A 25781-nucleotide genomic window follows, 5' to 3' on the forward strand; every position below is an offset into this window, starting at 1 on the left:
TTTGTTTGTTTTTTTTCCCAACCTTTATTCTGAAGGAGACGGCCGGAAATCGGCAAGCTTCTGCGTCTGCCAGGCCTCTCTGTGGCTCAGCACAAGTTGTATTTTGACTTGTAGGGACTAAGTGTTACATTTTGTCGGATATGCCGCGGGTCTATGTCGGCAAGCTTAGTTATCATGTTCGAGAGAAAGACATTCAAAGGTTTTTTAGCGGTTATGGTAAATTATTAGAGATCGACCTGAAAAATGGGTAAGATCATCATATCACCCATAACAGCTAGGTTAGCTTACGTTAACGTTAGTCCTGAGGCGGGGCACAAATGTACAGTATTTACCAAATCAGTGTTAGGAAAAAAAGCAAAACTAGAAGGATAACGCCCTGTTGTTTTCTTTTACTGTGCACGCAGTTACACAAAGTTTTGCAAAACAGTCTCGTTATTGTTCAGTAGCTAACGTTAACGCCAGCAGTCATAACCTTTGGTTAACTGTAAACATATCCTTTGCTAACGTTAACATTACTGTAGATGTTTGGACAGTCCCGCTGGCAGCTATTCATGCACATCTTTAATTATTCACGTTTCTTGGAAATGTCAGACTTGGGAATATAAAAAAGCTAAACTGTAATTTAGCTAAATGTCACACGTTGCCCGTTAGCTATACAGAGCAATAACGTTATGGTCCTTCAAAAGATACTCCTCCTTATAGCTTTGACACTATTTAGTTGGATATGTATCTGTTATCTCCTTTTAAAGGATAACGAGACTAGTTTGCCCCTGGTGACTTTAATTTTCCACTACATAACAGCCTTGCACTATTACTAATTTATGAATCGAAAAAATAAACAATAATGTTTGGTCAATTAGGAATGAAAATAAACACCATTACTGCCCCAGATAAATCTGAATTTATTTGCTGTTTGGTTACAAGTTTTCAAATGGCTATCACACTTTTGGTCATGGATGCATGTGTAAGGAGGAGCAAGCGATTTTGGCCATATTTGAATACCAAAACAAAACAAAAACGCCCCTCCCTTCAGTGCTCCTTCAGAAACTCCGCCCCCCAAATTCTCATTGACAAGGCAAAGACACAATGGAGGTATACACAGCATCGTATACGGCATGGACATGGAAACTCTTTCTCATAGCTGAAGCAGAAATAAACATTATAATAATGTTAATAATAACACAATCAAACAACATGCGTACAAACACAACATTCAAAACACAAAAGAGTAAAAACTAGTGAGACGTAGTGGTTTAGATTCTCACAACTCTCCTGCAACTGTAGCTAACATCACACCAACAGCATCTTGGCTAACTAGAATGTAAGCCAGATGTCCGTGGGTAAGTAACTTAGCATTCCCGGACACACAAATGTGATGCTTGTACAGACGTTTCTTCCATGCACTTGTTTTAACATGACTGGCAGTGACTTGTCTGCAGTCTCAGTCAGTCCCATTCAAAATTCCTCACCGTATGGCACCGTATGAAGGGTAGACCCCCATTCTTTTCTTTTTTACTTTGTCTTATGCAAGACCCTGTTGCTGATTGGCTGGAATAGTGTTGCACGGCTTGGACTAACTTGCTCTGTTTCCCATTTGCAAAGCCAGGCTGTGTTGGAACACCAGATTTTCTGTCATCTTACACACAGCTTGTGAACTGTGAGGAGATATTCGCTGAATTTGACAAAAAGTGTATTGGATTAGGATCGCTTACTCCACCTTTAAGGTTGATGACAATACTTTGTAATAGTTGTTTGTATAGATTAAAAGATACTGTAAGTAATGTCAAGTTCCTGCTTTGAATCCTGCACATTGATCCCACACAGGTACGGCTTTGTAGAGTTTGAGGACATGCGAGATGCTGATGATGCTGTGTATGAACTGAATGGAAAAGAGCTGTGTGGGGAGCGAGTCATCATCGAGCATGCCCGTGGACCGAGGAGAGATGGATACGGCTATGGGGGACGCAGTAAGTTAGGCACATCTAAGTACATGTAAATTTGGGGCTATAATCACCTTCTGTTTACTAGCATAACATAAGAAAATGTTCACTTTCACTGACTCTCCATGCAACCAAATACTACTCTCAATGAATGTCAGTACTTATGTGGCATGTCCCACACTGTGGTTATTAGAAATCTGTGTTCAATATTCACTTTTATAGTCATTATTTTACAAAAGGATAATGTCCGCAGGCATCTAATGGAACTGACACTGTGCCAGACGTCAGGTTGAAACAAAGACTTAATACAGTGAAAGAGATGTGTGTTAAAATCCCATGAGTGACAGTGATTAAAGAAAAGGTAAGACTTTTGAAGCTACAATGTATTCAGTTTGAAGTCGACATTAACAAAGTGCTTGATGTTTTAATTTGAAAGAGTCCACTGCGGGCTGAGTCCGAGTCCAATGAGGGTAAAGATGACTGCCTGACCCGTTTGGCCTGGGCTTTCCCCTTACAATGTGTGTGTGAGACCTTTGCCATTTGACCATTGGTTGACATAACCGGAAGCCATGATGACAGCATCCTTTTCCAATAGACCAGGGTGATGGTGAGGAATCCTGTTGGTTTTACTGTTGCAAGACATATTGCAGAGGACCAAGCCAACACGTGTTTCAGCCACTGATTTGGCTCCCTGTAGTAAAACAAAGAGTTTTTGGTAGGTGTCATCTTTGTCTTATTACGTATACAAATGGATCGTATGCAAAATAAAGTTTATTGTATTGTTCAGGAAAGTAAGACAAAATCCTATCTTCGTAGTTCACGTTAAGAGATGTTTTCTGGCTTTTCAACCGTTTTAAATCGATTATTTAACATGACTACTTCTAAAGCGAAGCTAGAAATAAAAATAATTGTAAGTAGTAGTTTGCAGGAGAACAAAAAAGCAACTTTTATCAGCTTTTACAAACAGGATAGTAGCAGGTTCTCTGCATCTGCAACTGTTGGCATCAACAAAAAAAACATTTAATCATAAAAAGTCAAGTATTGTACAGTAAATCCATAAAATTAGTCAAAAAATACAGAAGAGAGGTTCTAGGTTTTGTTTCATAACCACACAACTCAACATCTTGGTTTTCTGGTTCCTACGTTTAAATCTATAAAAGTTCCTTTAAAGCTGTGGTCACTGGATTTGCTATTGTGGCTTTACTTCAAAGAAACCACTAATACACTTAAGTTAATAGAAATGCTGTCTAATCCTAAATTAAGTGGTTTTTAATCCTGGTCCATGAGGCACAGAGTGCTGCTGGTTTTCCAGTTGTTTAAGCACACTTACCTTGCATGCCAAATATAAAGGATCCTTAATATCTGTATCAAAAATCAACAGGACTCTGGGTCCAGAGGATGTGGACTAAAAACCATCAGCATCTTTAATTACCTCGTATTGCTTCTGAAACTTGATAGGGCTTAACAGCTGTTAGCAGTCTGTTAATAGATAAAGACACAAATCAAATTGTAGGTAAAGACGCCCAGTCTGTAGTGGTTTCTTAGTTTATTTATGCCAGTTCGGAGTCCTCACCTTTCCAGAATTTGGTGTCTTCAGATTAAATTTTGATCTCCCTGTCTTCTTTGAAGGTAGCGGCTACAGCAGCTGGAATCGCTCCGGCAGGGACAAGTATGGGCCACCTGTACGCACTGAACACCGCCTCATTGTGGAGAACCTGTCCAGCAGGTGCAGCTGGCAGGACCTCAAGGTGAGAGGTGGCCCACCATTGATCAGCTTACAGTCTCCAACACAGATCTGCTTGTTGATATGTTGAACAGATGGTTTTAATAGATTAAAAATCTGGGTGCTAGTCTCTCTAAACTGGGTGAAAGATCAAAGAATTGTGTCATAGTTTAAATATGTACTGGCCCACCTAATCATACTACCAAGGCAAACAAGGGGTTTTTCGGTACCAAGCAGTGAAGTGTTGTTTTGTCAAGTTCATTACCAGATGTCAATCCAGCTGAACAGGTGCTTCAATTCTGAAGACCACAGTTGTGCTAAAAAGCCTCCACCCAAGCAGGAAGTGAAGCTGGCTTCAGTATAGGTCTGGCAGATATTGTTCTCTTGTGATGTCTGGAGGTTATAGATTTCAGACGGTCACTGACTGCAAAGGTCAGCAACCACATATCATGTCTTAAACATTTATTAAGAGGACCCTGATTTAGACGTGTGAAACTGGCCACTTTAGGCAGGAGCAACACTTTCATTTCATTTGTTTTCTTCTAGTGTGTTGAGCTAACACATTTGTTTCTTCGTAGGATTTTATGCGGCAAGCAGGTGAAGTAACCTACGCTGACGCTCATAAAGGCCGTGCCAACGAGGGTGTCATTGAATTTCGATCCCGGTCAGACATGAAGCGAGCTTTAGAAAAGCTAGATGGCACAGATGTTAATGGGAGGAAGATTCGTCTGGTGGAAGACAAACCTCGACGTAGGCGCTCTTATTCTGGCAGCAGATCCAGGTACATGAAGCTCAAAGTCAGATACATTCCCTGATGGGGGTTTTGTGTGTGTTTGTTTTCTTTCCTTATTTTTCCCTCTTACCACTTATAGTTAAGATTGTCATGTTAAACCCTCAGGTCTCGTAGCAGGCGGCGCTCTCACAGCCGCAGCCGAAGAAGCAGGAGTTCTCACAGCCGTTCCAGGTCACGCTCACGGTAAGTCCAGTGCTGGGCTTCCACACTGGTCTGAAATTTTTAAATTGTGATATTTGTAAAAACAGTGTACTTGAAGGAGCTAGCTGCTATGAGTATGAATCATACTGAGCCCTAAGTCTTGATCTGAATCAAGACATGAAGTGTAAAAACCGGGGAACTAATGTTTTTTTTTTAAATATTACACAAAATCCTGTGACCTAAATTGGTTGCTTTTACAGGTCTCAGTCTCGCAGCAAGCGCAGGTCTCACTCCAGGTCAGGACGGAAGTCACACTCAAGATCAAAGAGAAAGTCTAGCCACTCTAAATCCCCAGAGAAGTCTCGCTCACGCACCCGCAAATCACACAGTCCTTCCAAGAACAAGAAGTCCCGCTCTCGCTCAGACACTCGCAAGTCACGCTCCAAGAGTAGATCCAAAGTCAAGACGGAGCGTGAATCCCGAAGTCGTTCCAAGGAGAAATCTTCCAGTAAGAAGTCACGAAGCCGCTCGCGTTCCCATTCAGAGAGTAGAAACGAAAAACACTCAAAATCTCCTCTTGGCAAAGAGCGTCAGCTCTCCAAGTCCCCAGCCAAGCGCTCTGTGTCCCGCTCCAGGTCTCGCTCTTGATCCACGTCAGCCTCCCAAGACTGATTATTTCTTTAACAATGAACTGAACAAAAATGTAATGATAATACATATCCCAGGTCTGAGTTTGATGTGTTTTGAGATGTTAACAGATCAAAAAGGATTTGTATCTTTTGGAACAAATTGGGAGGTCATTAAATTTATATTTTTTTGATTTTTAGATTTTCTGTAAAATTATTCTCAGAAAACTATTAAAGGGGATTGCTGAAGTTGTTCTAACTCTTTGGATAACAGCATTTCTCTTCTCTGTTACTCTTTCATAAAGTGTAAATGTACCATTTGAGTTCAGCAGCTGACAACAGGGGCAGAAGTTGCTTCATATTTTGATAAGATATGTACTATGTTCAAATAAAAAGATGTAAAAGTGCAAACTAATATAATTCACAATTTGCATGTTCTGTGATGATTGTTTTTACCTGTTTGCCTTGTAAAATCCCTGATCTTCCTCCAGTGGGAATTACATTTTGAAGCAATCTGCTGCATTTATTTCTATTGTCATATTGGAATAAAATAACACATTTTAAGAAAAGTCTGCCTCTTCATTGTTTTTATGAAGATGAACATTATTTGCAAAAGTATAAAAAATATACTATATATCAACACAATACCTTCTTTGATCTGTCTCCCCTTATCATAGTAATGTAGAAGTAGGATCATATAATATTAGTAGCATTGGAAACATCTCACAGTGAACAAACTTATTTAACACTATGAGATGTGGTTGAAATCTCTGAAAGATGATACTGAGTGGAGCTTGTGTTAACCCATGGTTAAACCATGAATCATTTGTTTATATAGCAATTCATAGGTTAATTTGAAACTGTGTAACCCATAGAGAATGCGCTGAGTGTACAGTGTGTGTAATAAATTCTGCAACTCCATTCACTGATGAATACCATGAGATACGGTCCAAGACCCTGGAAAGAAAACATCTTATGTGGTACTTATTTTGCCACACTGCTCCCCTGTCTGGTTGCTATGTGGTTAGCGCCCTTGGTTACCACTCTCCCCCATAATGCACCACTGCTGGCAGAGCTTTTGAGGTAACTTGGGCAACGGTATCTTGTTATTATAATGTAACGTAGCGTAACAGGTGGAAATTAATGTTATGGGCGAGCACTATAGCTCTCTCTATAGTCAGTGAACAGAAAAGAGAAACCGTAACATCGTACTCGTACTTGTGAGGTAACGACGCCAAGCCATTAGCTACATGGCTAACATGTAGCTAGCTTCTTAGCTGTGTTTGCTAACAGTATTTCCTAACAGCATCATAGCCCACGAAAGTGGTTGCTGCTACTTATGTTTGCAATTTGATGTGAGATAAATATTTATTGGAATAGTCGTGCTAACTCAATCCACAGCTAGCTAAAGTAGTATTAATGAATAAAGGTCAGTTCGTAGCTAATGACATGGGATCTAATGGGATCTAACTTGGACTTATAACCTGTTTCTAGGTGTATGGATACATGTGAATCAACTTTGACGAGTTAACCTTATAAACAATGGAGAAGGAAGCGAACAATTCCGTCGTCTTCAATGCCTCAAAAAAAGAACTTTTTACCATGAACAATGGATACAAATCCATGCAGAAGAGACTGCGAGCTCAATGGAAAATCCAGAGGTAAGGTGTTGTGGTGGATCACTAACCTGCGTCTGCTGTCTCTAGCTACTTGCTTTGGCTTGAACATCTGAAATTGGATAAATTGTTTCCCCAAATTGAACTTTGGGGAAAACATTTGCCAAATAAATGCTGTGTCCCACAGTATGAAAGAAGAGCTGTCTTTGGAGAAGCTGAAGGGCGTCAAGTTGTGGATAACTGCAGGCCCAAGGGAGAAGTTCACAGCATCAGAGGTGATGTGTCCGGACAGTAAATCTTTTGTCAGCTTAACGCGTTTGTTTTATTCAATTTTCAAGTAATGTGATGTAAAAAAAATGGCTTAGGAAAGCTGGAAGTGGCAAGCTTACCAGCCAAGCCAAAATGCTGGTTTGGTTTTCACATGATCATGTTTTGACTCTGTTGTCCCATTTTATTCCAGCTGGAGATGCTGAAGCACTACCTGGATGGAGGAGGAAACGTCCTGGTCATGCTCGGTGAAGGAGGAGAAAATAAATATGACACCAACATCAACTTTCTCCTGGAGGAGTTTGGAATTATGGTTAACAATGGTGCATACTGAAAATATTGAAATGACAGTTAATGTCATCTCACTGATCATCAGCAGTTAAAGGTATTTTTATCACAGTTTTATGGAATCACATGGCATCTTGTTTTCTTTCTCTCCATCACTGCTGCAGATGCTGTTGTGAGGAATGTGTATTATAAATACTTCCATCCTAAGGAGGCTCTTGTGTCCAATGGTGTATTGAACAGGTTTGTTATTGAAGCATTCTCACACAAACATACATTTTTATAAAATCCAAATCCCGAATTAGAGTATTTGAAAACTACAGAACCTATTCAGATGTAGTTGCAATAATTGTACATCATTGTACATCAATTGTTCATTTAAGTTTTCTGCCTCTTTCTTATCTAGAGAGATCAGTCGGGCTGCTGGCAAAGTGGTCACAGGAATCATTGAAGATGAAAATGTTGGAAACAATGCACAGTAAATTATTTGCCTTTCTATTCATATCTCCTATATTAAGCTCGCAATTTAGTGCTAGGACTTGGGAACTGGTTTTGAACTCAAGTGTTTTTGTCTTTTTGTGTAGAGCTCTCACGTTCGTGTACCCATATGGAGCCACGCTGAGTGTGATGAAGCCTGCTGTGGCTGTTCTTTCAACTGGCTCAGTCTGCTTCCCCCTCAACAGGCCTGTCCTGGCCTTCTATCAGGGAAAGGTCAGAAGCACAAAGTAGTTTTCATACTCGTTCACAGCACATATAATATTTATGACTGTACACTTGTGAGGTGATATTTAAAGATGTCTCGTGTTTTATGAAGGAGGCTGGCAAACTGGTTGTGCTGGGTTCCTGCCACATGTTCACTGACCAATACATAGAGAAAGAAGAGAACAGTAAAATCTTGGTGAGTCCAGTTGACATTTAAAGATTTTATTTGTTAATAATCAGATAGTAGAGGAGTATTCTGCTCTCCTGTGGAATTTTATGAACGTCAGTTTTTGTGCACAACCGTCTGCCGTACTTTTTCATTCCAGGATGTCGTGCTTCAGTGGCTCATGACTGATAATATTCAGCTGAACCAGATTGATGCGGAAGACCCAGAGGTGAGGAAGTACCGTATACTTGATGAGAGAAGGGCATCACTAATATTGTCTTTTTAAATTAGCTGATATCCATCTTGTCCTTTTGTCTCCCTAGATAACAGATTACACCATGTTGCCGGACACAGGGTGCCTGTCAGAACAGCTCAGAGTGTGTTTGCAAGAGGGTGATGAAAACCCCAGGGACTTCACCTCGCTCTTTGATATGTCTTTGTTCAACTTGTCAACTGACACTTTACCTCAAGTCATCAGGTGAGACTGCAAAACATACCTGAGACCATTATACCACCATTACAGCTGTTTTTCTTCAGCTAAAAAAAAGGTTTTTTTTTTCTGCAGTGCTTACAAGCAACTGAATGTCAAAAATGAGCCACTTCAGCTGATCACACCACAGTTTGAGACCCCTCTGCCTCAGCTTCAGCCTGCTGTAAGTTTAAATCCTGCATTCACATTCCAGCCAGTGTTTTCCAAACATACATGATTCTATTCTAGTTACATTCAACTTAAATCCTCACAAGTTTAAACTCAGAAGTAGGTGTTGTCTTGGCTTTTAGGTCTTTCCACCTGCCTTAAGTGATTTACCTCCACCCATGTTGGACCTGTTTGATCTAGATGAAACGTTCTCTTCTGAGAAAGTGCGCCTCGCGCAGCTCACCAATAAATGTAAGTTTGGTACTTTAAACAAAATTAACTTGTTAGATTTAGGATGTTATAAAGGTGCGATGATATCTGTTCTCATTTAACTGGTTCTGATCACAGGTACAGATGACGATCTTGAATTCTATGTGCGGAAGTGTGGTGAAATTCTGGGCGTGACGCCAAAGTTGGATAAAGATCATCGGGATGCCAAGCACATCTTGGAACATATTTTCTTCCAGGTTGTAGAGTTTAAAAAACTCAATCAGGTGAGAGTTCCCTTACATCTCCCACAAGTAACTTTATCATGCTCCGAAGGACTTTTCCTAAAAGTGAACTTCCTCCTTGCAGGAGCATGACATCGACGCTGAGGCACAATTCGCTCCGTTGTGATTGGATTCAAGCAACACATTTAATATTTTCAACTCTGCCTTTTCAATTTACTGTAACATGAGTAAGCAGATGTGAGTATATTCAAGTAAAGGACGAGGTAATGAGACTGTTACTGTTGAGTTTCAAAACTGTATAAAGTTATTCATCTTTTTATACCTTTATGGGAAAATGTAATATTGTAAAAATACGCAAATAAAGCCATTTACACTTTTATTTATTTAAATTTTAAAAACTTTTTGTTGTAGGAAGTTGAGCTCTCTGCAGTCCTCACACATGGATCCTGTAAAACAAAAACAAATCAAATTGCTACTGTGTGGCTTTACAGATGTTGCCATAGCATAAAATGAATATTTTAAATTTGTTAACTGAGCATCTTACCTTTTTATTGTTATCCAATGTTTTAAAATCCACTTTGATATGTCATTGATGGATGGTGGGTGCAGAGGCAGATGCGATCATTTACAGCTGTAAATTATTTTCTCCTTCCAGACCTCTGAATTTTCTCCATGTTAAGTTTGTTGTTTCGGGGACATTCTTTGTCATATCAGGGAGAAACTTCAGCAAGCGAATGTTGTGTAGACTGGGGTTTTGGACTCCATGTTAACTCCAGGGCACTGGATTCGATGCAGGGTTTAGGACTGTTGCTCTCTGATTTAATCAAAGACACATCCCATGACATTTGAGAGGCGGTGTTATCACTGAACGACTGGTCAGAACAAGCAGCCTTTTTTTGCTTTTGAAGGAGCATGTAGGGAGTGGAGGACTTTCCCTGTAAAGGAACGGCCAGGTGACAATTCTCCGTCTCTTGAGTGTTCAAGCTGTTCATTGAAGTTGCCTGAGAGGGAGAAATGGGGTCTGATGACAGGCAGAGAAAAGCCAAGGCGGACAGCCTGGCATCAGATCCATCAGCTAGTGTTTCATTTGATGCCCTTGATATGGATAGTTGGTCCAGCGACAAAGCAGACAGCAAGCTCTGTTCTCCAAAAAACTTCCTGTCAAGCTCCGATGGAGATGAACACTCAAAGCTTTTCATATCTAGGAGGTATAATGTTAGATATTACTTAGAATTATGTCGTCTGAGCAGACGTAAATGAATCAAATCTCCCTTCAGAATAAATCCAGTTTTCTTACCTTTAATGACAAAACCTTTGTCCATTGTTTCCCTGGGCCTGTGAGCGGTGACTGAGTTCCAGGTGGGTTTTAAACTGTGGCTGCTGCACGTTAATTGACTCAGCTGGAGTTTGACTAGGTCATCAGTCTGAAGGAGGTGGGAGAGCACCTCTCAAGCCTCACAAGCAATGTAAGGCAGATCAGGTGCAGGCTAATTTTAGCTGCGATCTTTGTTTTTCATATTTGTGTGTATTTTTTTTTTTCAAATTAATTTTTTTTTACTATTATTGCTTTTTTTCTAGTCTATTTCTAAAAAAGAAAAATGTCTAGAAAAATGAAACTTTCCTGTGCACTTCCTTACAAATAAAACTAAAGAATCAGCTAACAGTGATTTATTATCTACTAATTAACTAATAATTTATTGATTATTTGTCTTTAAATGTCATTAAATTGTGAAAAAATGTTCACAATTTCACAGAGCACGATAACGTTTTCAGATTAGGTTTTATTTTTTTAAGGATTATAACCGTCTTTCCCCATCATTTTCTTCAGTTTTATATAATAATTAGAGGGTGTTTCTTTACACAGTCATCGAGTTTATACATGACGATACACGGGACTTAGCTTGTCACTGCATTGTATTTTGAAGGTCCTCGGCGGAAGTTTGCTTGAACGTGCGCGCACAAGTAATGCGCATCCACGTCACTGTCCGCTTCCCACGACAGAGAAGGGCGCGAGATAGAAATCCAGGAGCGCGGAGAAGTCGAGCGCTGCGCTCCAGCTGGTCCCAGGCTTCTACGTTTCCACTCAACACACCAACAAAGAGCCTCCATCACTACCATCACGACCGGAATATAAAGGCACCAAACAGGCGGAATTCAACGAAATAACACCGAATATAGACGCACATGACGTTCAGGGGCAGCAGGACATTTCATCGTCGCACCGTAAACAACAAAAACAGAGGGAAATGTCCTGGTGGCCGCGCGGGTAAGATGTTCATCTTCGTTTTCTGAATATACCTTGGATATAGCAGAACTTATTTTATCACAAGTGGGTTGGGTATTAGTGCTACTGTATTGAAAGCATTATCTAGGTAAAGGGTTTGCTGTTTGGCCTAAATTTGTAACTTGTGAGTGGTTCACGGACTCCGGTCTGTGCCGCCCTTTTCCGGACATTCACTATAAACGGGTTTTAGTATTTAATTAAACGCTAGACGCGTTTTCTGTTGGATTAGTTTAATCGAATAAATCTGCTATAACTTTGCCAAGCTCTAGTTTATTACTGTCCCAGCTAACCATAGAACTAAACCTGATAATCAAGTTGTCCTCGTCGTACCACAAGGGCGGACCAGTGGCTGGTTTCTGCTTTCACTGTCAGTGTTATTCGTGCACATCACCGCGGTTTGTTTCTTAGTGATGATGGAGAGGAGGCCATGCATCAAGACACTGACTCTGATGTGGCAGAGCAGAGGGACGGTGGGAAAGTGAAGGTGAAATGGACACAAGAGGAGGTGATTGTCATGACTTGTCCCAGTGATTTGCACATTGTCGCAATGACTTCTTCTTCTACCCTGTCAAAGTAAATAGTGACTCTGTAGGACAGGGAACATGAACATGGCCGTTTGTTTATGTTTACAGGATGAGAAGCTCAGGGCTCTGGTTCAAAAACTGGGACCAAATGATTGGAAATATATTGCCAGCCACATACCAGTGAGTTTGATCTACTTTTCTGTTATTTATGGCAAACATAAGGACCTTCTTGGCTATGTGTTATCAACAGAAATCGTATTGAATATTTTGAAGTGTCTGACACTTGTTTTGTTTTGCTTAGAATCACTCTGAACACCAGTGTCAGCACCGTTGGTTTAAGGTCTTGGATCCAGAATTGGTGAAGGGTCCCTGGACCAAAGAGGAGGATGAGAAGGTAGGTGACTCGTTAGCTGGCAATGCAGGGGTTTGAACTGTGATTCACTAACAACAGTATATCCAGTGTGATTTTTGAGCAGTTGTAATTCAGATGCATACCCCTCATTCCTCAGGTTATTGAGCTTGTAAATCGCTACGGCAACAAACAGTGGGCAACGGTAGCCAAGCATCTGAAAGGCAGACTGGGGAAGCAGTGCAGAGAGCGCTGGCACAACCACCTGAATCCCAGCGTTAAGAAGTCGTCATGGACAGCCGAGGAGGATCTCATCATCTACAAGGCTCACCGCCTGCTCGGGAACCGCTGGGCTGAGATTGCCAAGTTGCTCCCTGGAAGGTAAAGACTCTTTATGAGTGCTATGGTCAACACAGGGGAAGATATAGTTGACATGGTTTCATGCGTGGAGAATAAGCCTTGCCTTCTCTATTGGATTCATGTCATAACTTTTATCCACAGAACGGACAATGCAGTAAAGAATCACTGGAATTCGACCATCAAACGCAAGTTGGAGATGGGTTTCTATGCCGGGGAGGTCTTTAAGCCAGATGAACTCGAAGAGCTGTTGGCCCGTGTTAATAAAGATGTACAGGTGGGCTGTCTTTCTGTGGCATTCTCTTGGAACATGGATGCAGTACACAACTTAATGAACTGTACTGAAGAGTCCGTTTTCTGATTACACAGATGCCTAGTTGCTCTCAAGATGGTGCAGACAAGGACTCAGAGCAGAGAACACATCCTTCAGTGAGTAACCGATTACTTCAGATTGAAAAATAGCTTTAAACACAGGCTGGTTTTCAATACTTTAATCTCTGTCAACTGACTTGTTGTATATAACGTTTACAGAGAGAATATCTGCATTACCCAATAGTAATTATGTGTTCAGCATCAGCATTGTCACAGATGTCTACTTTTTCCGCCAGTTGCAGGAAATGCCAGGCTCAGCGTCTGTTAAAGCCAGCCCCAGCAAAGCAGGGCCATCAAAGGCCGCCCTCTCCCCAAAGGACAGCTTAAGTCCTAAGACTGAAGCAGACACCTCAGGAGAAATGAACTGTTCCAGCTGGGTGGTGGACAGCTCTGGCTTTCTCTCCCCTACTGGCCCAGGACTGAAGGAAGTACTGGACATGGTGGACGGGGTAAGTATCCCCAGTACCTAACACAGAAACACCTGCAACAGCAGAGAATGCAATTTATATGTGTATTCTAACAGCAGATACTCCTCCTTTGGCCTGCTGGGTAGTGACTGCTTTTATCTACTGATGACAAATGGTGTTTATGAGTTTAAATGTATACTGATTGAAAATATCTCTTTACCATTTGTGCTGTTTTTTAATATTGATATGTTGCAGTTATAAAACCGCAATAAGCCTCTTATGCTAACAATGATTTGTTTTAAAATGATACATTTATTTGGCCCTTTAGACCATTTCAGAGCAGTGACTGGGCATGTAAAGTAAAGTATATCATGTAAACATAATATAGAGGTATAAAGTAAAATGTCTCTTCTGCTATCAGGACCTGGATGGCTGGTGCAACCTAGCAGCCTTTGACCTGCCTGAGGACAGTCCGAGTCCAGAACGCCACCAGTTTCGTCTGGAAGGCAGTGCCTTGCAGGAGTTGAGCAAAGGCAGCAAGGGGGAACTCATCCCCATCTCTCCTGGAGGGGTCACACCGCCCTCCATTCTGAACCGCCGAAGCCGGAGACGCATCGCCTTATCTCCCGATGCCAGTAACTCCATGACTCCGAAGAGCACTCCTGTTAAGATTTTACCCTTTTCTCCATCTCAGGTAAGCTCTTAAACTTCAAGACTATAGTACTCACTGCGATGCTGCTTCTAATGTCACATGAAGCGGCCTGCTAACTAACATGCTGTTTCAGTTCCTCAACATGTGGACCAAGCAGGACACTCATGACCTGGAGAACCCGTCCCTCACGTCCACACCTGTGTGCAGCCAGAAAGCCATTGTTACTACACCACTACAGCGAGACAAGACCCCCCTCACTCAGAAGGAAAACTCAGCGTACGTGCTCTCTAACCCAAAGCTGGTGTTTAGTGTTCAGTTGGTATATACTCTTATTTTGAGTCTCGGTGTTCACATTTTGTTTTCATGTAGATTTGTTACGCCCAACCACAAGTCCGATCTCTGTACAACCCCTCGAACTCCAACACCGTTCAAAAACGCCATGGAGAAGTACGGCCCCCTACAGCCTCTGGTGAGTATCTATCTGTGATTTTCATTCAGTTCACTTTTATCAACACTGCATTAACACTGTTTTCTGCTGCATTATCTTAGCCTCAGACTCCTAACCTCGAAGACGACATAAACGAGGTCATCCTGAGAGATGCTGGCATTGACTTGGTTGTTGTACGTTCGACTCCGCCAGAGCAAAGACGCAAAACAATGGTAACTATGGGTGGACTTTAATACTTTATACCTATTTTAATCCTTTAAGCCCTTGTTAAGTTATACCAAAACAGCCAAAGAGAAATTTGATGTGAGAAGACCTTGTTCAAACTTGCATTTACATTTGTAATAATTCAATAGCAACACAACCTTGCTCAGCAGACCTGAGGCCAGCTTAGCTGTGATTCACTAGAATGGACAAGGGGGGCTTGATGCAAAAATGTTTTATAGACAGCAGAGATTACAGTGAGGAAGCTGGAGGGTTGACTTTGAAATAGACCATGGGTGGGTATCATCAGTAAGTGAGAAACAGTTACAGCAGTGTATGATATCCACACTGCCACAGTGGAAAAACCTGATGGGAGCTTTAGGTTTTTTAATGCAAACAAATGAATCACAACCATGAAGCATTTTATACTAATTGTAAGTATTGTAGTACTAATTTCTGTCATAGATACAGAGCAAAAAAAAAATCTATCATCTGTGATAAATATACCTGTAGCTCATCCACCTCCAGGCTGGACGTGTTGTTCATTCTGAGATGTTTTTCTTCTCACCACAGTAGTAAAGAGTGGTTATGTGAGTAACTGTAGCCTTTCTGTTATCTCCAACCAGCCTGGTCATTCTCCTCTGACCTCTCTCATCAACAGTCCACAGAGCTTCTGCTTCACTGGATGTTTTTTGTTTTTTTTACACCATTCTGAATTAAACTCCAGAGACTGTTATGTGTGAAAATCCCAGGAGATCAGCAGTTTCAGAAAAACTCAAACAGCCTGTCTGGCATCAACAATTGTGATGCTTGATGTGAACATTAACATTTGTTGTGTCTTTTTTTTTTTTTAAATTTATCTCCAGCATCGCCCTCCTATGAAGAAAGTACGGAAATCGTTGGCCCTAGATGTCATAGACTGCCAGACGATGCCTACATCAAAACGCAAAGCCGCCAAGACCGAAGCCAAACACAGCATCAAGGTAAACAGTGTACAAATGTGTTGTTAGCCTGTGTGTAGATGTGACGCATGCTAATTCTTGGCTTTTTGTCCACCTTTTCTGGCCACAGGAAGAACCTGTGATGGTTTCTCTGAACTCCTCATCATTTTGCAGTAAGCAGCATGAAAATATTTTGGATCAGGGCTTCCTTTTGGGACCTAGTGACAGTGCCATATTTCCCAGCACGGTGCCCCCTGTTCCGGTAAGCTCCATCCATAAAGTCAAGAGGAAGGAATATCTGCATCGAGTATTTTATATAGCCTTTCTACTTTAACCTAATTCTCACACAATGTGTTTTCTCTGTCTTTAGATGTCAAAAGAATGGGAGACGGTTGTTTGCGGACAAACTAAAGACCAGCTCATAATGACAGAGAAAGCCAGACGCTACCTTCGCTCACTAAAATCCCACGCACCCAACCGGGCTCTGATTCTGTCCTGAGACGTCTCTCATCCTTTCACCAACATGTTACACACACAAAGCGCGATGTTGCTGTTTGTCCCTAACTTTTTGCTGTTGTAATGTTGGAGAAAAGAACCTGTCATGTATAGGTTTAGTACAGTTTTTGAACAAGTCCTTAGTGATCAGAACCTAATTTGAGAGAATGGTGCTTTTAGATTTAGCCTCACTCTTGTGGCCTTGTGCGAGGCTCGAAGTTATGAATCATATTTCATTGTAATGTTGTCACTTAAGCGTGTTTGAAAAGAACAATGAATGTAAAATGGAAAAAATCACGGCTATGTATCTCTGCTATCTGAAAAGACATGGTTTTACATAACATAATGTGTCTGTAATTTAACAGTGTTTTAAAAGTGTGAAGCGTACAAACACTCAGGTTGAACCTCCATATCTATATTTGTTCTATAGCACGATGTAGTTCTGATTGTGGAGTAAATTCAGACAGGTTGATCAGTAATGCATTTAGTGATGCGCAGTCTATGTTGAAATGGTTTAGTAAGATCTGTTTAGCATATGTATAGATTTATTATATACATCTGAATACACATTAAAAGTCAGGACCTCATACAGGGATAATTTGACATCTGAAAATTTAGTAGTGAATGCAGCATACATCAGTAACACATCAAGGTGTCTTATCATTTATTAAGATGCAACAAAGTGATTAATACAACTGGGAAAGTTGTTTTTTTATGCAATATTCAATTAGTTGAGATGTAATGGGGGGCAGTGGAAGCTAGAAGTGAAGTAACCTTTGATGGCAATGGTATTATGTATCTTGGCACTGTTTGTAAATATTTAGAGTTGTATGTTTTTACTTCGTCATACAACATTTTGTTAAGAAATTTAATAAAACACAAATGCTATTTCCATTACAATTTCCTCCTGACTATGCTGCTACTTCCTGAAATGTTCTGCAAACTTGTCATTTAACATTTGACTGGTGGTTCTACAACAGGTTAAGACAAAGCAAATTCATGTTTAGAACCGTTCAGCTAAATGAAATGATGTGCTCAATACAGGTAATTGAGAATTAACAAGACTGTTAGAGATTTTTGCACAGTTTTTCAAATGGTAAAAGCTAATTTCAGGTTCTGAGTTTCCATTCACTTGTCTTTTCAGTGTTTGGAAACAAGACAAAAGCAAAAATGATTCAGAAGTTGTCTGTATGTGGAAGCTTATGTTTATATTTTGGCCATGTTTAGCCTACTGATAAATATCAGGCTTTATTTTACCTGCTAGGAATAAACAAACTGCAATGTTCAGAACCTTATATTGGGAACATTTTTATCAAGTGTGGGCCTTAAGTGTTGCAAAACATCCGGTATGCATTTTAAATACACCACTTTTTCGCAGAAACACCATTGCCTACCAATTTACAAAACTGCTGATAAATGATTATTATTAATTATAAAATTACATAGCCTGAATGTTTTCGACGTGTACTCAAGAAAGAAAAGCTAAATCGCCTTGTGCGTTTTATTTTGAAATGTGAAATGTACAACCGGATATTTTACCTCTGGTGACAGCTCGCTCTCTGAGACACCGGAAGCAATCGTCGGTTTTGGTGACGCTGCATTAGACTGCAAGACATGGACCGGTCTAGTAAGTGAATTGATTCATTAATTTTGAATATAATGGTAGATATATGTGTTTTTCCTTGTAATTGCGTCGTGTATGCAGTTATTTAACTGCGAGTATTAAACTAGTAGGAAAAAAATGCCACCAGGTGCGTGCGGTGTGCTGCTTCCTATTAACGTTAGCCTGCTCGCCTCGTAGCTAAACCTGCAAAGGAGCGTTATCTCAATGAATGAAGATCTATATCGGCACCAGAGATAGTGTGTTATAAAAATGTATTATAGTCTCCTCTCTTTTGTGGTAATGTATAAGTACACCTTTGGAGCAGCCGAAGGGTTACCTTCTCCTCGATCTGTGTCCGCAGGGCTGTTCGAGTTGTTCCTCCTCAGCCTGGCTCTCTTCAGAGCTCAGGCGCTCACACCGGCGCACCACCTCTCCCTGCCCGATGTGGCCCGACTGCAGAACGTCTTGAGCCAACAGTTCACCGACCTGGAGTCCGCGTACTACTCCGTTGTTGGCCTGAGCAAACTTGGAGCGTCTGTGCCCGATCACAAAGTAAGAAAATCACTAAATTATGGTTATTGATTCTGTAATGTAGACTGGACTGTTGAACTAAACATGTATTCATAATTCGCTTATCTCTACATAAATGGTGTGTTAAAATGTGTTTTTGTATGTAGGAGGTATGCCAGTTCCTCAAATCCCAGCTTGATCCCACTAGTGTTGACTCTATCTTCTTTGCTGCTGAGACCAGTCAGGCCATTTCAGGATGTGAGGTATGAAAATATTGTCTTGGCCTTTCAAACTGTCCTACTGCCATTCTTTATCATCAGAAACATTGTTTGGAGTAGATACGTGTGCAGTAGGACTGGACAATAGATACTGTGCTATAAATTTTAAATGGGATTTTTGCTCACTCCATAGATCCCTGTGTCCAATGAAACCCGTGACATCCTCCTGGCAGCAGTTAGCGAAGACTCGACCATGACGCAGATTCATCGAGCTGTGAGCGCTCTCAGCTCTCTGGGACTTCCTCTGGCGTCTCAGGAGGTTGTAGGTGCCCTGACTGCTCGCATCAACAAAGAGGACAACGTTATGGCGTAAGTGTTAGTTTTTTCTGGTTTGGGAGTGCAGTTACAGTCTGTTTGGAGGGAGAGAGAATGATTCGAACATCGTAAATCACAACAAACTTATGTTCTTTTTGGACAGTATCACCTTAGCTCTGCAAACAGCAGCTCGCCTCTCCCAGCAGGCAGAATTTGGAGGAATACTGGAGGAAATTGAGGTGAGACCTTAAACTTCCAACAGGTGGTGCTGTGTCACTGTTCTTTGTCTCTGAGACACACTGGACTCAGATTATGCACAGTGTGGTGTTTTTTTTTAATGCAGAATCAGGTTTTAACATATTTTTGCTTTTTTCTCTTTCAGGATCTGACAGCTCGTTTGGATGATCTTGGTGGCATCTACCTCCAGTTTGAAGAGGGACTTGAAGCAACTGCCATGTTTGTGACTGCTGCTTATGCCCTGTCTGATCATGTGGACATGGAGCCCCCTCTCAAAGAGGTATGACCTCTGTCTGTCTGTCTGTCAGGTGTTATTTTAGGTTTTGTCATTTCTCTTCACATGAAACTGATGGGCGATATGTTCTCACCACAGGACCAGGTCATCCAGCTGGTGAATTCCATCTTCAGCAAGAAGTCTTGGGACTCACTGTCTGAGGCCTTCAGTGTGGCAAGTGCCGCTGCTGCTCTCTCCAGTAACCGCTTCCACGTGCCGGTCATTGTCAGTGCTCAGGGCCCTGCCACAGTGTCCCACAGCCAGCCAACCCTGCAGGTATAGATGTTGGATCTCAACCTTTCTGCCGTCCTCTTAGTGGTTTGTAATCATCCCATAGTGAGACTGTCTCTCTGTTGGATTCACAGCTCCTCGTTACTGATGTCATGTCTCAACCTCTGGCCTCAGCCAATGTGCTGGTGGAGTCTGCGTATGCTGTGGCCTCCAAGAGCATCATACTAAGCCAAGCACCCTTCACACTTAATGAGTACGTACTGTTAGAGAGATAAGTGTTAGTATTACATTATCCTCTCAGGCTTACCGCTACTTCAAAGTGATCCCAACAGCTGGAAGATATATATACACACACACAACCTTTCACTACCTCAGTGCTCAGCCCACAAAACTTTCCTAGTGTTCACAGGAACATAGACTGAATGTCAATTCATGGAATAACATCACACAAATGTATTTTCTGATCTGTATAGATTATGAATAACTAAGCACATTCAGTTTCTTTGCAAGATATAACTACTTTACTTGTTTATTAATCAATCAGTTATTGATTTCTCTCAGTCAGTACTGTCTGGTTTTGGTACAGCATACACTGTATCATTCTTTTTTTTTTTTTTTTCCTGCTTCTCAGTGGCGTCTTTGAACTGAACTTCATGTCCAAGCAGCCCGCCAGTGGATATTACCAGTTTACCATTGCAGTGGCTGGGGATAGCCGACTGGTTGCCAATCATGTTGAGGTGATTTTCTCCTTGGTTATTATATTCAACTTGAATAGGCAGGGCATAATTAGACAGTTGAGACAGTTGGTAGTGATGTGCAGGTTACATAGGCATTTTTATTTGAATTAAAAGGGCACAGCACACATTTTAAAGATGAATGTTCTTGTCTTGGAGAGCACTACTCAGCCTGTGGAAACAGTTGTATAATCTACTTCCATGACTCTGGAGGATGTAAATATGATTATACAGCCTTAAAATAAACACAATACATTGAGGCTTGAAAGAACTGTGAAGAATGTGAACCAAGGCAAACCACTCCTTTAAATAAATTTGGTTTATTTGACATGACAAGCAAAGTGATGCAGGTGTTAATGTGGTCACATACCCTGACTACAGTAGGTTTGACTCATGTTCTGATTTTGTCCACCTGTAGCTTAAAGTAAAGGTGTCGACTGAGGTGGCTGTTACTAACATGGACCTCTCTGTGGTGGATAAGGACCAGAGCATCGGCACAAAGACCACCAGGTTAGAAAACAAGTTTGACATGAGAATCTCTATTTCACTGAACCTTAGTGGCACGACAGTAGAATGCTGAATGCTTTCCCTTTTGTTTTTTGTTTTTGTTAAACCAGAGTGGACTATCCCTCCAAAGCCAAGAGCTCCTTCACTGCAGACAGCCACCAGAACTTTGCCATGTCCTTCCAGCTGGTTGATGTCAACACTGGAGTGGAGCTTACCCCTCACCAGGTATGTAATCACAGTGGGGACGTGGACGCACGTCAGCAGCAAACTTCAGGCAGAGTCTGTTTGTTGATTCTGACTTCATCTGCTTTCATAATCACTTTTGTGACCATCCAACCATTATATTATATACCTGGTTAACCAAAACAACCGGCCACTGTCACTGTTTAACAAAAATGGAGCTCTCAACGTTGTTTAAGATTTAAGACCTATTTACTCTCTCTGCCACAGACTTTTGTCCGGCTGCACAATCAGAAAACTGGCCAAGAGGTTGTGTTTGTGGCTGAACCCGACAGCAAGAATCTCTACAAGTTTGAGTTGGACACAGCAGAGCGGAAATCAGAGTTTGACTCCATCTCCGGGACCTATTCCCTCTACCTCATTGTTGGGGACGCAACCTTGGAGAATCCCATCTTGTGGAATGTGGTAAGTATCTACTTAGACTTAATGGTGGTAAAGAGGATTTTTTACTGATGTTAACAGGTGACCTGACAATGAGAAGTTGATTCTGAACTCTAAAGTTGAGTTGTAATCTTTTGAAAGGCCGATGTTGTTCTGAAGTTTGTGGATGAAGAGGCTCCAGCTACCATTCAGCCCAAGACCCTTTATGTTCCCAAACCAGAGATCCAGGTAATATTATTTAGTCCTTATTTGGGTTCGATTTACTGTGTGACAGTGGGAAATAAAGCAACATTCTTCAGGTATCATTCCAGTAGTTAAAAAACTTCCATGTCTCTGCAGCACTTATTCAGGGAGCCAGAGAAGAAGCCTCCCACTGTGGTCTCCAACACCTTCACTGCTCTCATCCTGTCTCCCTTCCTGCTCCTGCTCATCCTGGTAATATTTCAAACTCTGTGCAAAATGTTTCCCCATTTTTTTTTTTTTTTTTTTTAATTTTATTTTTGCAGCCAGCTAAACTGTAGGGCAACTTATTTACAGAAATGATTTAGAAATCATTTATCTTATTTAAGGACACACCTAAAAACTAACCTGCTTCCATTATTAATAAAAAAGACCCTTTTTTTAAATAGAGCATTCAGCTTTGTTATTATTGTTGTATACACAGTGGTCTAGTTTTTTTTTCCAGAAAAGCTCTTCAGCAGGAAGCCTTCATACACAGTGAATGAGGCTCCAGTACTGCATGAATATATTGCTTATTTTAATTTGAAATCACAAAAGCTATGAGGCATTTTTCCCTGGCATTTGCAGTGCTGAGTAATAGTTATTGTTACAGTGGTTCAGTGCATTGTGTGTTCGGTGGTAAACAATTTTTCAGCCCTTTTGTTTGCAGCTCTTGAAGGGGATGAAAACACATTGTCTTTTATTCCCCCTCTCCTCTTTAGTGGTTTAAGCTCGGAGCCAACATCTCCAACTTCAGCTTCTCTCCCAGCACCATTCTGTTCCATGTAGGACATGCAGGTTAGTCCTCATCTTTAAAATGAAGTGTTTATCACAGATACAGTTGTTCTGCAGCCTCTTCATCTGCTGTTGTTCAAGATGAGAAGTGAATTGCAGTAAAGACTGTGTGTGACCTTGTGCGTAATCATAATTCATTTCTTCTGGCAAGGAGGTTTCTGTTTTCACCCGTGGCTGTTGGTCGGTTTGTTTGTTTGTTTGTCAGCTGGATTACGCACAAAGTACTCAACTGATTTGCGCTGAACTAGGTGGAGTAATGGGGCATGGGGCCAGGGAAGAAACAGATTTGGGTCATTTGCTATGAATTTGAATAATTTTTTTCTTAGGTGGAGGTATGTGCTCTGTGAGTGCCCTTCTAGTTTTAGTCATGCACTATTCATGAAATTCTACGTATAAACTCTGGATGTAAAATGTACACCTTACTAGGACAGAGGTCAAATTTAAACAGAATTTCGGGGAAAATCAGCAAAAGAAAATGTGAATTAATTCGAGTTTCAGTCCACTAGTTTTCAAACCGTGAGAGTTTAAGGGGGGGGGGGGGTCATTTCTTTAAACTCCATTAACTGCAAAAAATATTTCCATCCCTTTCTTTGATAGTTGCTATTTCTAAGTGCTGAAGATTTCACAAGGCAGAAATCATGTTGGGAGCTTTTGTGTCCAGTCTTGGCTGTGACACATCAGCGAGATGGAGATTTGCTTGATTTCACTGATGTTCTCTGTTTCCTGTCCTTTTATAGATCTGAAACGACACTGTAAAAATGTAGTTACTGTAAATGTTGTCTTGGTTTTATTTATTGAGGTGAAACATGATTAAAATGTACAAGAAAACAATAAAAATAAATCTTGGCCGCGTTCTTGAAGCACCCAGGGGTGTTGTGGGAGCCACTCGGTGAACGACTGATAGCGTATTAAAGATACTGTTCTTACCCAGCAGCTGTTTTGTTTTGATGCTAATGTTCAAGCCTACCCGGTTGTTTCATTTCAGCCATGCTGGGCCTGATGTACGTCTACTGGACCCACCTGAACATGTTCCAGACTCTCAAGTACCTGGCGATTATTGGCGGTGTAACCTTCCTCGCCGGGAACCGCATGCTGGCCCAGAAAGCAGTGAAGAGGTACGTCTCCTGATGTTTCCTGGCACAAATGGTTCCTAGAGGGTCCTTAATCCCAGAGAGAAAGCCTAGCCCCCTTTCAGACGATGAGGACTCGGGTGTTTTGAGGCCTCTTGGTAGTTCTTAACTCCAAACCTGAGGAAAAGTGCCTATTCTATATCCGTAGCTCCTCATTCGGTCTCCAGAGGCCTGATTTCAATGCCAGGCTCTCTGCCCAGAGGAGATCTCGTGCCTACTTGGAGCAGGAGAGAAGCGTGGCAGCAAGATCTGCAGGAGTGATGATCTGAGTGGGCAATTTCTTCACACCATCAATATGTAGAGCCCTCCAAGGGCCAGAGCGAGCAATTTGTAGCCTGTGTCACTGACGTCACTCTGTAATTGTTCACTTTTACTTCTTGCTCTTATAACAGCCCATTTAACCCTTTTAAAACAAGTACAATTACTGAATTCACAACTGTCATTTTTTTCCCTCAGTTAGGACTTCTTCCTCCTTCCTCCTCCCCCTGTTTAACCCCTCTATCTGCACCTCGCTGTCTCTTTACTCCTCTTTCAGGATTGCCGCAGAGCAAAGTAGTAGGTTGGCAAAGTATAGGAGCCTACGATAAAGCCCCCATTTGTAACAAATGAGTCGAACGTGCTTCCAGGCTGAAGTAAGGGCATCCACGTAGACTGCATCCACAGTGCATTTCCATGATGGCTGGCAGCGTGCATGGCTGTGTGCTGCTCACTCATTCTAACTCTGAGTGTTCACATGTACTTGCCGCCCTTCCCCCTGGTTTGCCTCTTCACTCATCCCACCATGATCATTACAACCGTAGTCATACCAGCACTTTGGTAATCCCTCCATTGTGGTCTAACACTCTCATGGTTCTGGTTTGAGTGACATGTTTTGTGTATGCGTTGTCTGGAACTTGGACGTTTGTCGTGAGAATTTCTCTGTATCACCTTCTGTTTGTTGTGGAAGGGTGCACATCAAAATGCATGATCAGCCCTTTACATGACGTGCCAGTGCTCAGGTGTTGAATAAAGCCAGGAAAGCTGTCGTTTATCTCATACTGGTAATAACTCACGTACGCTTTTTTCCCCTCTCTCTCCAACAGAATTGAGAAAAAATAAGGGCAAGAAAAATTAAAAGAAGACACTGACGAAGCTCATTTTTTGTTTCCAAGGAGTCATTCAGCAAAATCAGACTTTAAACACGGCATGGCAGTTCAAGAGTACGATCAACAGTTTAAACATGCAGTTTGTCTGTTGCCAAAAGGAAGAAATTGAGACATCACTGCGTCTCTGGGGACAAAACGCTCAGTGACAGATTCTCCCTCTGAGGGCTGTAAAGCTACTGATCATTGCACTTCATCTTCCTGTGAGATTTGTTTTTCTTATTGTCCGACATGCCAGTGTTTTCTAAGTGAGCTGGGATTTTTATTTGTGGTTTCTTGATGGAATTTGGGTTCATTTGTGTTTTTTTTTTTGTACATTCCTCTTTGTTCTATTGCTCAGTGCTTGTTTCACCTCCTATCTGAAGATTTAAGTCGACACGTTTCAGCTGATAAAACAGCGCTGGCAGTGGCACTGACACTTGGATCGTTACTAACTCTGCCACTGTGTTTGCCTGTTTGGTGCATCGGGTGTGTAGGAGGAGCAGCAGGCTCACATTTGATACAGAGTTTACGTCCCCCACAAAAATTGTTAATAGTAAAATCTGGGCAATTTGATGATGTTTTTGTAATGAAGAGGAGGAAATAAAGAAATTGAGGTGAATCCAGATTTCTCTGTGTTTGTTTAGCAAAAAGAGAAAAACAGGAATTCTGAGCATATTTTTAATAAGATTGATTACATCTTAAATGTAGAATGGACTGAAACCGTGAAGGTTGAGTGGAAAGCAGAATTTAGTCAAACAAAGGAGAATCTGTTGCAGTCTAAGAATGGAACCAGTGGAGAAAGAAATATTCATGTCCTCAGATGAAAATATCCATAACGCCATAAAAATACAGCATTCTTTTCTTTTTACTACACAATTCCCTCTT

The 25781-nt window shown here is 41.3% G+C and overlaps 4 protein-coding genes across 5 annotated transcripts; all 4 read left to right on the forward strand.

The window, feature by feature from the left end:
* Window positions 1–56: 56 nt before the first annotated feature.
* On the forward strand, window positions 57–5787 carry LOC121179081 (serine/arginine-rich splicing factor 6-like). The gene is made up of 6 exons (XM_041033688.1): window positions 57–247; window positions 1825–1967; window positions 3570–3688; window positions 4242–4444; window positions 4562–4639; window positions 4858–5787. Exons 1-6 carry the CDS (start codon window positions 141–143, stop codon window positions 5243–5245), a joined length of 1038 nt encoding a protein of 345 aa, XP_040889622.1. The 5' UTR covers window positions 57–140; the 3' UTR covers window positions 5246–5787.
* Window positions 5788–6264: 477 nt separating this feature from the next.
* Window positions 6265–10842, forward strand: ift52 (intraflagellar transport 52 homolog (Chlamydomonas)). 2 transcript variants are annotated; one of them, XM_041033686.1, is made up of 14 exons: window positions 6265–6306; window positions 6718–6884; window positions 7027–7114; window positions 7300–7429; window positions 7559–7634; window positions 7798–7869; window positions 7976–8102; window positions 8206–8289; window positions 8420–8488; window positions 8583–8737; window positions 8825–8912; window positions 9040–9148; window positions 9245–9390; window positions 9473–10842. In XM_041033686.1, exons 2-14 carry the CDS (start codon window positions 6766–6768, stop codon window positions 9512–9514), a joined length of 1305 nt encoding a protein of 434 aa, XP_040889620.1. In that variant the 5' UTR covers window positions 6265–6306; window positions 6718–6765; the 3' UTR covers window positions 9515–10842. The 2 variants fall into 2 exon arrangements, with proteins under 2 accessions (XP_040889620.1, XP_040889621.1); XM_041033687.1 differs by lacking the exon at window positions 6265–6306 and adding an exon at window positions 6311–6448.
* A 507-nt stretch (window positions 10843–11349) lies between these two features.
* Window positions 11350–17275, forward strand: mybl2b (v-myb avian myeloblastosis viral oncogene homolog-like 2b). Its single transcript, XM_041033685.1, has 15 exons — window positions 11350–11614; window positions 12041–12137; window positions 12265–12336; window positions 12458–12550; window positions 12666–12886; window positions 13007–13139; window positions 13232–13291; window positions 13471–13683; window positions 14063–14335; window positions 14427–14569; window positions 14663–14762; window positions 14843–14953; window positions 15809–15925; window positions 16014–16145; window positions 16254–17275. The coding sequence occupies exons 1-15, from the start codon at window positions 11595–11597 to the stop codon at window positions 16380–16382; spliced, it is 1914 nt and encodes a 637-aa protein (XP_040889619.1). The 5' UTR covers window positions 11350–11594; the 3' UTR covers window positions 16383–17275.
* Window positions 17276–17928: 653 nt separating this feature from the next.
* Window positions 17929–25515, forward strand: rpn2 (ribophorin II). The gene is made up of 17 exons (XM_041033100.1): window positions 17929–18005; window positions 18343–18533; window positions 18659–18754; window positions 18903–19078; window positions 19188–19263; window positions 19407–19541; window positions 19635–19811; window positions 19901–20019; window positions 20398–20503; window positions 20919–21010; window positions 21118–21232; window positions 21458–21652; window positions 21770–21856; window positions 21968–22063; window positions 22570–22645; window positions 23628–23757; window positions 24855–25515. The coding sequence occupies exons 1-17, from the start codon at window positions 17993–17995 to the stop codon at window positions 24868–24870; spliced, it is 1896 nt and encodes a 631-aa protein (XP_040889034.1). The 5' UTR covers window positions 17929–17992; the 3' UTR covers window positions 24871–25515.
* Window positions 25516–25781: the final 266 nt, after the last annotated feature.

The sequence above is a fragment of the Toxotes jaculatrix genome, chromosome 3, assembly GCF_017976425.1.
Source record: "Toxotes jaculatrix isolate fToxJac2 chromosome 3, fToxJac2.pri, whole genome shotgun sequence".
Taxonomy (NCBI): Eukaryota; Metazoa; Chordata; class Actinopteri; family Toxotidae; genus Toxotes; species Toxotes jaculatrix.